The following is a 13,654-nucleotide window of genomic DNA, read 5'->3' as shown; positions in this document are numbered from 1 at the left end:
GTAACAAACTGTAATAAATCACTGTAACTTTGCATAACTGTAAATTGTAAGCCACATTGAACCAAAACTTGGTTTTAGATAATAGTGGGATGCAAGAATGAATAAATGAAATAAATAAATAAATATAGGTGCCCCCTTCATTTAGGGGTAGTGGGTTTTGGGTGGGGTTTGGGGGGTTCAGCAGATAAGGGAGCAATGGTGAGATGTGCACCTGGGAGCATTTATATGAAGTCCACTGTAGTCCCCCCCCCTGGGTGCCCCATTGCTTTTCTGAGATGTCTGGGGGACCAGTCTACTAAGAATGAATTAAAATCACTGGAACAACAATATATTGTATCTCCTAATCCAAACATTCTCAATTCCATATATCAAATCAAATACAAATATAATAGATTATGGAGTATAAAAGCTGGTCATGAGATCTTTATTCGAAATCAATCGCAGGATGCTGAACAGAATAAATGCAGTCATATGCTTGCTAACTATCTGAAAAGGAAAAGAATTAAAACACAGATACCTATAATAAAACAAAAAAAATTCAGATATTTCTTATACTAAAACAAAAGATATGCTTGAAGCTTTTCACAAATTTTATACAGAACTCTATCAATCAGAAACCTCATATTCCCAATCTTAACTACAAATTTTCTAAATATTATCTCTTTCCCTTCCTGGTCCACAAAAGAAAGAGACTCACTCCATTCCCCTCCATTAATCTCTATTAACTAATTAAAGTTTAGGAAAGCACCTGAATCAGATGGTCTTCCTAGCGAATTTTAAAAACTATTTAGTAAAGATTTGATCCCCAACCTTCTCAACTTATTTGAACAACTAGAAAATGACTCTTCATTAAAAACACCCAATAGATTCTCTGAGGCAGTTATCACTATTATACCAAAACCTAATAAGGGTCCTACACAGGTCTCCAATTATCGGCCAATATCTCTTCTAAATGTAGATTACAAAATATTTGCAAAACTCCTATCTAACCATCTGCGTTTAATCAAGTTTAATCTGTTATTCATCCCAATCAAGTTGGGTTTATGCCAGGGAGATTAATCACCGACAATGCCCACTTGTTTCACCAGATTTCCTTGCTTGCTAAATCTTTAGATCAACCTGTTATAGCAACGGCTATTGATGATGAAAAAGTATTCAGTAGAGTAGAATGGAACTTCTTATTCTCTGTCCTTCATAAATTTGGAGCACCAGATTCTTTCATCAATAAAATTAAAATACTATACACTAATCCCTCTGCATGCATTATTGCAAATAATACACTTTCAAAGCAAATAAGTTTGAAGAGAGGCGACAAGGCTGCCCGCTGTCACCTCTTCTATTTAATTTAGCTCTGGAACCCCTACTTATTTCCATCCGCCATAATTCTACTATATGTGGCATCTCCTTTAATAATGAAGAAATTAAAGCAGTGGCCTATGCAGATGTAGTTCCACTATTCTTCACAAATCCTATACAATCTATAGAAATGTTTTAAAAAACTGGTAGAAACTTATTCTTATTTTTCAGGCTACAAGATCAATAAACAAAAAAACGGAGTTAATACCCCTTAATGTACATGCCACTCCAACCATTAGCTCACATTTGATTTTGTTTGGTCATCTAGTGGCTTTCGTTACCTTGGATTGGATCTCTTACCAGATCTTGAATCTACTATGACATCTAATTCAAAGAAAATTCTTGCAATAATCAAAGAATTACTTCTTTCATGGAGCCCATTGCACCTTTCCTGATGGGGAAGATTGGAGTCTATAAAAATGGTAGTAATGCCAAAAATCAACTTTATTTTAAATATGATTCCAGTTTTTTTGCCCCGCACTGTTTATCAACAAATAGATAAACTTCTATCACAATTTTTGTGGGCTTCCAAACTCCCAAAAATTGCCTTGAAAACATTAAAAAATCCTAAATAACATGCTGGTGTTGCTTTTCCAGATTTCTGGACCTATCACAAAGCGTTCATAACACAACAAGCATGTTATTGGATTGCTACACATTCCAGTTATGAACCTATATGGTTGAAAATTGAAAAAGAACTATGGTCTCAATACTTACATCCACTACATATTCCTTTCTGTATACTGAAACACTTCTGATCCTGGCCAAATCGGTACTATTGAAAGCTGATTTTGGCCGGCTTCAACTGCTGTTTCGTCGCGGCGCTGGCCAACCTTCAAGGGGGCGTGTTGGTAAGGTAGCAAAGGCGGGACGGGGGCGGAGTAGTATGCAGGTCCCTGGAGCAGTTTTTAGTGGGTGCAGTGCACTTCAGGCAGGTGGAGCCAGGCCCATTCCCCCCCCCCACCTGTTCCACTTCTGATGGTTAATGTAGAGCCCTCCAACCCCCCCCCCCAAACCCACTGTACCCACATGTAGGTGCCCCCCTTCACCCCTTAGGGCTATGATAATGGTGTAGAGTTGTGGCAAGTGGGTTTGGGTGGGTCTCAGCACACAAGGTAAGGGTGCTATGCACCTGGAAGCTATTTTTTTTAAATTTGTTAAAGTGCCCCCTAGGGTGCCCGGTTGGTGTCCTGGCATGTGAGGGGAGCAGTGTACTACAAATGCTGGCTCCTCCCACGGCCAAATGCCTCGCATTTCACCAGGTTTGAGATGGCCGGGCCCGGTTTCCATTATGGCTGAAAAACGAAGCCGGCAATCTCATATAAACCCGGCGATCCTTCTCTAAACCCGGCGAGCAATTTGGCCGGCACCAAACGTATTTCGAAAATACGCTTGGCTCCGCCTGCTTATGGCACAGGCCCCGAAGATGGCCGGCCATCGATTTGGCTGGCGCCGTTCGATTATGCCCCTCCACATGTCCAATAAATACTTACTTAACAGCTTTGATATATGTTTCTGATATTTTCTAGACACTGAACTTGAAAAGTGATGACTTTCTTTATTTTCGCATCCAGCAATTCACCTGACAAATTGATTTTCTTTGTTCTGCTTGGTCTCATTGAATTCTTTATTTGAGTGTTTTGTTGCACACATTTTTTTGTACTTTGTACTTTTCAAAGTTAATAAAGATACTTGGACACACAAAAAAAGAAAGAATCTTTGGAGAATAACCTGTAAAAATGTTATGAACCAGACAGCATGCTTTAAAAGCAGTTCTAGCTGTAATGGGCAGCCAGTGTAGCTGAATCAACAAAGGTGTCACATGATCACACTTAGGTTTACCAAATATCAGTTTAGCTGAGGTATTATGGATCAACTGCAACTTTAACATGTATTTATTTATGTTATTTTAGCATGCTTGATATAGCACCCTGGCCTTGAAAAGGCATAACGAACTAGATTCTATTTATGATGCCTGAAAAATCAGAACTGAAAAAACTTCTGCCTAGGCGTATTCCTTAAACTGTGCCTAAATCTAGGTGCGGTTTACAGAACATGCCTAGGGGGCTTATAAAATATACCTAGCAACCATGACAGTGCCTAACTCTTGGCACGACCATTTACATCAAGTAAAACTTGATGTAAATACTGGCACCTATGTTAGGTGAAGAGCAGATACATTCTATAACCCTGTGCATAGGCAGGACAAAACGTTATGCAGAATAAATCTTAAATTTTGGTGGTAGAAATCATGTACTTCTACAGGTTATGTTGCAAGTTAACTCACATGAAATTAATATGCAGTGTACCTTGAATGTAAAGTAACTCACCTTCAGCTATTATTGAAAAGATATGAGCTAAATTACCCAAACTAATTAATGAATGAATAGGATTCCTCTGGTCACTGGAATCTGAGGATCTCTCCTGTCATGGATGCATGGGTAGACTCTTCATTTCATTGAGGAGTTATTATAAGTGTTCCTGGGATACTTTCTCACAAAGCAAATATGTATTAATTTAAGTGCACATGCTCATTTTACTTATGACTTTGTTCATCATTTCAGGATCATTTGAAAAAAAGGATAGTGCATGCACTTCATGTTCAAATCAACCCATTCATGAGATGAAAAACTGAACAATAAAAAAATACTTACACATTGCACACAGATGTTACAGGTAATGATGTATAGTTGTAAGTCTTGAATTTGGCAATAGTAGACATCTGAAGTATTCCAGCAAAGATCAGATCGCCTTTCTTGTAGTAGTGCTGGGGTCCAAAGTTCTTTCTGACACAGCTAGATTTGGGCTTCTGGGTTTCAGTAAGTGCACTAGAAGCCATCCTCAAGATCCCACTCAGTCCCAGAATCAAGGGACACAGAATCATTTCTTCATTAAAAAAAGATTTCTATACTAGTCCCTATTTGTTCACTGTTTTGGATTTATCATTTTTCTGCCTCGCGAGAGGTGTAGATTGCCTGTAATGTGAGCTAAGAAATGGCGATGTTCTTAAAATAATGAATCTGTCGTTGGATCCTGCAACTTCTGCAATTCAGAGACAGATTTTTCAGGCAGCTACTATAAGTAGCCCTGACTCTGGTCTCATCTGTACTCTAATTACAGGGTTGACACAAATAATATAGGCAGAAGAAAACAATATATTCATTTAGATTGTACATGACCTAGAGATATTTGGATAACTAATTGCAGTAAATCCTTCAGAGAATAATTCTGACTCTCTAAACATGTTTTTGCTCTAAAAAAAGTTTGTTTTGAATCTTTCAGGATTATGTGTGAGGGAGCATGCTTGATAGGTGAGACACTGATTGGGGTGAACACATCTAATGTCACAGGGATATTAGGGGTCCTTTTACTAAGGTGCACTGAAAAATGGCTTGCAGTAGTGTAGGCGCGGGTTTTGGACAGCGCTGATCCATTTTTCAGTGCGCCTGTAAAAAAAGGCTTTTTTAAAAAATTTTGCCAAAAATGGATGTGTGGAAAAATCAAAATTGCCGCGCATCCATTTTGGGTCTGAGACCTTACTGCCACTCATTGACCTAGCGGTCAAGACTCACACGGTAACCGGGCTGTAATGACCTATGTGCGTCAAATGCCACTCGGCGCATGTCTGGGAAGTATCAGACACATGTCAAAAATGAAATTACCACAAAAGCCACACAGTAGCCATGTGGTAACTCCATTTTGACTCAAGTTGGGTGCGCATAGACACTTACACGGCTTAATAAAAGGGCTCCTTAGTGATTTAGGTATGAATGTTTGAACTGAGATTCACCTTTCCAAATCTGAGTTCAGTGTGAGTTACAAGTTCAGGTACAGAAGTTATTTTCCTGACCAAGGGCAATTCTATAACTGAGCATCTGCAGTAACATTTTCAGAATACTGGCACGTCAGCATATTGTAAGTGGCAGCAAAATATCTGACAGCTATTCCGTATAGGTACGTGCAAGTGCCATAGAATGTAACTTTAAAAGGCATATTGGACTGAGTATTTGTGGGCCATGGATGAGGCTCCCAGTAACACAATTAACTTACAGAATACTATAAATTACTGTGCCTTGGTCAAATTTATGCCCCTGCTGTTATGCTGGTGTATCTATGGCCACGTATAAGTGAGACCCACAGATACCAAGTTATGCTAATATTCTATAACAGAATTGGGGTGCTGAGTTGCCATTAGAGAATAGGTTCTCACCTCATCCAATTATGGAATTACCTCTTTACCCTGGGATTCTATATATGGCATGTGGAGGCGCGTGCTTAGATTAGTGTATGTGTCTGATCTAAGCACACCTCAACTGGTTAACACGCCACTTAGTCTTGATAATTGGCCGATAATGACCAATTATCAACACTAAGAGGACAAAATTGGAATTTACACACATGTTTTGCTAGGCGTATGCTGTAAAGTGGCATGCATAAATTCCATTGCGTGCTGCCAAAAAGAGGTCACGGTCATGGGCGGACTGAGGGTGTGCCAAGCCTATCAATCAACTCTATGTGCACTGTTACTGAATTTGTGCCATTGTGTGTAGATTAAGGCACGTGCATTTACATCAGCTTTTTCCTGGAATAATGGACGCACCAAAATTTGGGTGTGTCCACCTACTGCTACTACTACTACTTCTTATCATTTCTATAGCGCTACTAGACGTACGCAGCGCTGTACACTTGAACATGAAGAGACAGTCCCTGCTCGACAGAGCTTACAATCTAATTAGGACAGACAAACATGACAAACAAGAGATAAGGGAATATTAAAGTGAGGATGCAGTGAGGTGAAGTAAAATTTCAGTGCTTTCATGGATATAAGCTGTGATAACCTTTAGCGCAGTTTACAGCATCAGAAATATTTCTGTACATAGTTCATTAGCATGCTTTCCTATGCTAATTAGGCTAAAATTGGTGCAGCACTTTATTTTTGGTGTAATGCTAACAGCTTTAAACTGGAAGTAAACTGCTACACTAAGATTAGTACAGTTTATATTACATTAGGCCCTAGGTGTATTAGGGCAGAGGGATATAACATAGGGGAAAAAGTCCTAGATAGTAGTGAAAGAAAGCACTCAGCACCACAACCCAAACCTGATTCTGACTGAACTGAAAAGCCAAAAGGAGCAAGAGGAATCTGCTAGAACAGAAACAAGCCTTTATAGAGTAAGAAGGTGTGGGACTGGTTCTACGATGCTGCAATATTAAATTCTGTGAAAAGGATGTTATTTTGATTTCTGTTTTTATTTTGATTTCATATATGATTTGTAATATGCTTGTTGTTTGCTATCAATCTATATAAATGAGACGTGACCGACTCACCCACAAATGCGCAGTAGAGTCTGAACATTGAGACGGCAAAACTCCAAGCCCCCCTCCACTAGCTCCAGAACCAGAAAGGAGGAGGAGGAGTCAGAGGCGGGGCGAGGGGCAGAGAGTACACAACACAGCCAGAATGAACGTGGAGAGAAGGACGGGGCGTGGGAATCTAAGGGGGCATGGGAATCCGAGGGGGAAGGAGGAACAATTGAAGGCCCCCCTCCACTACGTTGCTGCTGCGGCACTGCCACTCCCACCCCCCCCCCCTCCGTGCCGGGCCCCCTGCACTGACATGACAGCGCCTCTCACCTCTGTGTGAAAGTGCTGCAGGCAGCAGAAGATCGATCTTCTGCTGCCTGCAGCGCTTTCACACAGAGGTGAGAGGTGCTGTCATGTCAGTGCAGGGGGCCCGGCACTGAGGGGGGAGGGAGTGGCGGTGAGCAGGGTATCTGGACATGGGGGGAGGGCAGGGGAGAAAGCAGGGGAGAGAGCAGGGTTGGTGGACGGGAGGGTTGCTGGACATGGGGGGAGGGCAGGGGAGAGATCAGGGTTGGTGGACGGGGGGGGGGGGGGGGGAGGCCAGGGGAGAGAGCAGAGTTGGTGGAGGAGGGAGGCCATAGGAAAACTCCCTCCTTAAAGTGCCCTCTGTTCCCACCCCCCCTCACTCTCTCCTCAATCACTGGCTGACTACTTCTGCGACAAGGTGCAGAAGATCAACTTCGAATTCACTACCAAGCCGCCTCCTCCTCTTCACTCTTTAACCCACTCCCTCAACCAACCAACCCAGGCCTCCTTCTCCTCTTTCCCTGACATCACCGAAGAGGAAACTGCCCACCTTCTTTCCTCCTCGAAATGCACCACCTGTTTCTCTGATCCCATCCCCACCAATCTACTTAATACCATTTCTCCTACTGTCACCCCCTCCATTTGTCACATCCTCAACCTCTCTCTCTCCACTGCAACTGTCCCTGACACCTTCAAGCACGCTGTAGTCACACCACTTCTCAAAAAAACCATCACTTGACCCTACCTGTCCCTCCAACTACCGCCCCATCTCCCTCCTACCCTTCCTCTCCAAGATACTTGAACGCGCTGTCCACAGCTGCTGCCTTGATTTTCTCTCCTCTCATGCCATCCTCGATCCTCTTCAATCCAGTTTTCACCCACTACATTCGACAGAAACGGCACTTTCTAAAGTCTGTAATGACCTGCTCCTTGCCAAATCTAAAGGTCACTACTCCATCCTCATCTTCCTTGACCTATCCGCCGCTTTTGACACTGTCAACCATAATTTACTTCTTGACACACTGTCCTCATTCAGGTTCCAGGGCTCTGTCCTCTCCTGGTTCTCCTCTTATCTCTCCCAATGCACCTTCAGAGTATATTCTCATGGATCTTCCTCCACCCCCATCCCGCTCTCTGTTGGTGTTCCTCAAGGATCTGTCCTTGGACCCCTTCTTTTCTTAATCTATACCTCTTCCCTGGGCTCGCTGATCTCATCTCATGGTTTCCAATACCATCTTTATGCTGACGATGCCCAGCTTTATCTCTCCACACCAGACATTACGGGGGAAACCCAGGCCAAAGTATCGGCCTGCTTGTCCGACATTGCTGCCTGGATGTCCAACCGTCACCTGAAACTGAACATGGCTAAGACTGAGCTCATTGTCTTCCCACCCAAACCCTCTTCTCCTCTCCCTCCACTTTCTATCTCAGTTGATAACACTCTCATCCTCCCCGTTTCATCAGCCCGTAACCGCAGAGTCGTCCCTGCCCATTTTCAAATCATTGCTCAAAGCCCACCTCTTCGCTATAGCTTTTGGCACATAACCAATTACCTCTATACTGCCCCATTTGCCTTTAGATAACTTGTCCTTTAGATTGTAAGCTCCTTTGAGCAGGGACTGTCCTTCTGTGTTTAAAATTGTACAGCGCTGCGTAACCCTGGTATATATATAGGATATTTTTGGAAGCTCTGACTTACCCCACATCCAAAATAGTTCTGCTCTTTTGAACAGCAAGTGCTAGGCTCTTCCCTCCTGCTGTTATTCTGTTGCATCCAATTCTGCAAAGCGTATTCTATAGCTTACATATAGCCAAGCGTATTCTATATACCGTGACTGAATCTAGCTGCATCCTATAGAATATGCCTAGGTGCCTCTATCAGATGTGCCTAGCTTCTAGATGCCATATATCGAGTCCTTAATACCTGCATAATAGTGGTGAAAAGGCAGTATCTGGAAAGAAGTGTATAATAATGCCTGTCGTTTTTAGGTTTTTTTAATATCTGACCATATAATCTTTTTCCTCTTTGGCTTTTTATTTTGTGAACCACTGGGGTGCATTTTATCAATGCAATTTGTTTTATATCAAATTTTATAAATAAATAAGATTCTGGATCTAGTGGCTCTGATGTAAAAGGATGACTTGGATTTAATTGCAGAGATGTGGTTCACAAAGAAGTGTGACTAGAATACTCCTAGACCATGCTATAATCTATTTAAACACACACACACACACACACACACACACACACACACACACTCTGTAGAGTACACACCTGTGGCAAACAGGTGCTGGAAGCAGGGGCGTAGCAACGGGTGGGCCTGGGTGGGCCTAGGCCCACCCAGTTTGGGTTCAGGCCCACCAAGCAGTGGAGCAGCGCTTCACAATTCATTAGAACGACAGCGGAGGGAGCAGGCTGAGCTCCGATCCTGCATCTGCCAGCCTCTCTCTCACGGCAGCGCTTCCCAGATGCTGCCTACCTACCGCCACCACGATCCTGCATCTACCCTCTGTCTCAGCAGCAGCATACCAGCGGTAGCGAATCATGCTGCCTCCTGCTTTGTTCTAACCCGGAAGCGTCTCCTCTGCCGCGTCCCACCCCCATTATTACAACTTCCTGCTTCTGCTGGTGCACGATGCATGCGTGCGGCAGAGGAGACGCTTCCGGGTTAGAACGAAGCAGGAGGCAGCATGAATCGCTACCGCTGGTCCGCTGCTGCTGAGACAGAGGGAGATCGGAAATAAGCAAATGTGTTAGCAGATAGTATATATAAGAGAAACATCAAAGCATTACTTTGACAGTCTGACAGAGTGGGAGGGTGGGGGTATGCATGGGGACATCAAAGCATTTCATTGATATTCTAGCAGGATGGGTGTTGGTAGGTGAGAGGAGGGTAATAAACAGAGAAATAAACAGAGAAATACAGCTTTATGGTTTATAATGGGTTAGAAAACCCAGATCCTTATTAAGTCCTGTTTGTTGGGTGTCAAAATATTCAATCATTCTTATTTCAAAGGTCTTACGTTCTTGCTTATTTCTGATCTGATGAAGAAGGGCAACCTTCGAAAGCTAATCAAGAAATGTATTAAGTTATGTCCAATAAAAAAGGTATCATCTTATTTTCTTTTCCTGGTTTTATTTTGTTTGATTTCTATTGATAACCTTTAAGAGTGGACTAACACGGCTACCACACCTCTCTACCAAAATGCACAGGGAGACCCCCAATGGATTTCTAGTCCATTGCCTTAACCACTCGTCCATGACTACCACTTGATTGAAGCCGCTCTCTGCAGGTGCTCGTGGTCATGACCCTCTCAAAGCTTCTCGTCCGCGCCTGTGGAGAAAACGGTCATGCCTATGCCCAAAGCCTGCTACTTCTTATTAACAGCTTTCTTCTCCCTCATCATCTCCTGACTCTATGTTTCTTCACGTCTTCAAATCTGTAAGAATGATTCTGAGCACAGGGCCCTGGAGTGGTTGCTTTCAAAGAAGCAGGAATGCGTTGTCCTTGTGGCAAATAACCACTCTTCTGTTCATTGCACCAGGTCTTGGAATGTCAACACGTCTACCATTATAGTCTTAAAGAGACATTCCCCAGAAGTGTACTCTACCCCTGTGCTCAACCTTTTTCTTTCACAGCCCTCTCTATGTAGACCAAACATTTTTTTCACTGCATTTACTTTCGGCAAGTAAGAAAAGATAGATTTAATCACCCTGTGATCTCGGACAGGCTAGTCTATTCTTTGTGCGGAGCTAAACATAAAGCAGGCGGAGTAAAATCAAACAATATCAATCAGCCTTCTTGTATGGATACTGTCTGGAAATGGTAAGATCTGGCAGGAAAATAAAAGACAAGGAAGAGAAGGGATACCGATGGTAAAAAAAAGAAAGATAACAGACAATTTATGGCGCCTCCTCCTGTGCAAGTACTCACTCATGCATATTGACATTTTGGAAGGATGAAGACTTTAAAGGTTCAACTTACAGAATTTCTTTCCCGTATACCGTGTTTTCTGATATCAGCAGGTCCCACGGCCATGCAAGGAGATGGGGCAACAGAACCTGCGCTTATCTGTTTTGGCAGCGGTTTCTCTTCTGGCAGCAATCCATCTTATTTGTTTTTAAGGCAGTGTCCTGGGCTGCACCTTCCACGGGTCTGCATTCGTCGATGCCGTTCAAGGTGACTGACGGCCTAAGAGCGTGTTTCTGTTCCCGCTGTGTACCTTCTACGACCCTCTGCTTTCAAAATGTACAGTACTGGCTTACAGCGATTCTTGCAGATTACCTCTTGGGCAGCAAGGAGATTTTGTGTTCACGCATGCAATTTTTCAAGACCATTATGAGGCCAGACTCCGTGCCATTGACGCTGGATTGCTGCGGCTCCTTAGGTTGCGAGATGTTTACCTAAAGAATCTAGTTCGAGTTCCTGTGCACTGAGGTGTGCTCTATTAGTTGCCAGTGCTTTCTGAAAAGGTTTTTGCAGTCGAAAAAGCACTAGCGATATGATCTGAAAAGCTTTTTCCCACAGGAACTTGCTTCAGATTTGGTTGGTGGCAGCCTACCATGGGGCATGACTTGTTGAGATGTTCCATTTGGCTTGGTCTGATCTAATTAGAAAATAGCTTGAAATCCTTTTGTGCTTTGCTGGACTGCAGCTTCAGTGTATACAGATTCGTGAAGGGAGTTAGCCACATGAACTATAAGACTTCCCTCTGAAAGGGGGTATAAAAATCAAAACTCTACTAGTAAGACAACCTTGCTGCCCCGTAGTCAGCAGGATTTGAACCTGCGCGGGGAGACCCCAATGGATTTCAAGTCCATCGCCTTAACCACTCGGCCATGACTACCACCTGGCTGTGACTGTACTCTCCAGGAACTTGTGGTTATGATCCAGTAAAGGCTTCTCCTTTGCGCATGGGGAAAACTGTCCTGCCTATGCCCACAGCCTGCTACTTCTCATTAAAGCTTTCTCCCTCATTATCTTCTTACTCTGTGTTTCATCCTGTCTTACCGTCTCTGAGGTTGATTCTGAACACATGGCCCTACAGGGTTTGCTTTCAGTAGAAGCGGAAATGAATTACCTTTGTTGCAAATAACCACTCTTGTATTTATTGCACCAGGACTTGGAAAGTCCACACGTCTACCATTATAGACTTATGGAGACGTTCCCAAGAAGAGTACTCTACCCCTGCTCTCACCTTATTTCTTTCAACGCCCTCTATATGCATACCAAAGATGTTTCAATACATTTACTTTAGGGAAGAAAAAAAGGGTAGATTTCATCAGCCCTCAAAGCCATTTGATCTTAGACAGGAGGAATAATATCAAGCAATACCAATCAGACTTCTTTTCTGGAAATGACAAGAACTGGCAGGAAAAGAGAAAGAGAAGGGCTAGCAATGGTAAAAAAGAAAGGGAAACAACAGCTAATGGAGCCTCCACTTGCCTCTCCTATGCAAGCATTCACTCACGTATACAGGCCCTTTGGAAGTGTGAAGACTTTACAGAATTTCTTTCCATTATACCGTGTTCTCTGATATCCGCAGGTCCCACGGCCCGCGGCGGGAAGGGGTAATATCTCTTTCCTGGTCTTTCTTATAGAATCTGCGTGTTTCTCCAGTGGTTTCTTTCCTGGCAGTAATCCATCTCATTTGTTTATAAGGTGGAGGAGTGGCCTAGTGGTTAGGGTGGTGTACTCTGGTCCTGGGGAACTGAGGAACTGAGTTTGATTTCCACTTCAGGCACAGGCAGCTCCTTGTGACTCTGGGCAAGTCACTTAACCCTCCATTGCCCCAGGTACAAATAAGTACCTGTATATGTAAGCCGCAATGAGCCTGCCATAAGTGGGAAAGTGCGGGGTACAAATGTAACTAAAATAAGGCAGTGTTCTGGGCTGCACCTTCCACACGTTTGCATGCGTCGATGCTGTTCAAAGTGGCTGGCTGCCTAAGAGCGCGGCTGTGTTTCCCATGTTTAACCTCTATGACCTGCTGCTCCTTCTGCATTCAAAACTTACAGCCTTGGCATACAGGTGCTGTTGCGGATTACCTCGTGGGCAGCGAGGAGATTTTGTGTTCACGCATCCAAGTTTTCAAGACCATTAAAGGCCAGTCTCCCTGCCATTGACTCTGGATTGCTGCAGCTCCTTAGCTTGCGAGATGTTTACCTACACAATCTAGTTCGAGTTCCTGTCAGGGGTGTAGCCACAGGTGGGCCTGGGTGGGCCTAGGCCTACCCAGTTTGGGTTCAGGCCCACCCAGCAGTGGAGCAGCACTTCACAAATTCATTAGAACGGCAGCGGAGGGAGCAGGTTGAGCTTCGATCCTGCATCTGCCACCCTCTCTCTCACAGCAGCACTTCCCAGATGCTGCCTACCTACCGCCACCACGATCCTGCATCTACCCTCTGTCTCAGCAGCAGCAGACCAGTGGTAGCGAATCATGCTGCCTCCTGCTTCGTTCTAACCCGGAAGCATCTCCTCTGCCGTGTCTCGCCCCCATTATTACAACTTCCTGCTTCTGCTGGGGCAGGACACAGGCGTGCGGCAGAGGAGACGCTTCTTGCTTAGAACGAAGCAGGAGACAGCATGAATCGCTACCGCTGGTCCGCTGCTGCTGAGACAGAGGGAGGTAGATGCAGGATCATGTCGGCGGTAGGTAGTCAGCGTCTGGGAAGTGCTGCCATGAG

At 43.8% G+C, this 13,654-nt stretch overlaps 1 protein-coding gene and 1 non-coding gene across 2 annotated transcripts in view; both read right to left on the bottom strand.

Moving 5' to 3' along the window:
• The window catches only part of LOC115458183 (vomeronasal type-2 receptor 26-like), a 34,364-nt gene extending 30,169 nt beyond the window's left edge, over positions 1 to 4,195 (bottom strand). The window contains exon 1 of the mRNA XM_030188044.1: positions 4,011 to 4,195. Coding sequence (XP_030043904.1) covers positions 4,011 to 4,195 — 185 coding nt within the window. The remainder of the gene's footprint in view (positions 1 to 4,010) is intronic.
• A 7,537-nt stretch (positions 4,196 to 11,732) lies between these two features.
• TRNAS-UGA lies at positions 11,733 to 11,814 on the bottom strand. Its single transcript has one exon. It is a non-coding gene; the product is annotated as a tRNA-Ser (tRNA).
• Positions 11,815 to 13,654: the final 1,840 nt, after the last annotated feature.

This window comes from Microcaecilia unicolor, chromosome 14 (genome assembly GCF_901765095.1).
Source record: "Microcaecilia unicolor chromosome 14, aMicUni1.1, whole genome shotgun sequence".
Taxonomy (NCBI): Eukaryota; Metazoa; Chordata; class Amphibia; order Gymnophiona; family Siphonopidae; genus Microcaecilia; species Microcaecilia unicolor.
Note: the sequence above shows the minus strand (reverse complement) of the source record. Positions and strands in the feature narration are given on the sequence as shown.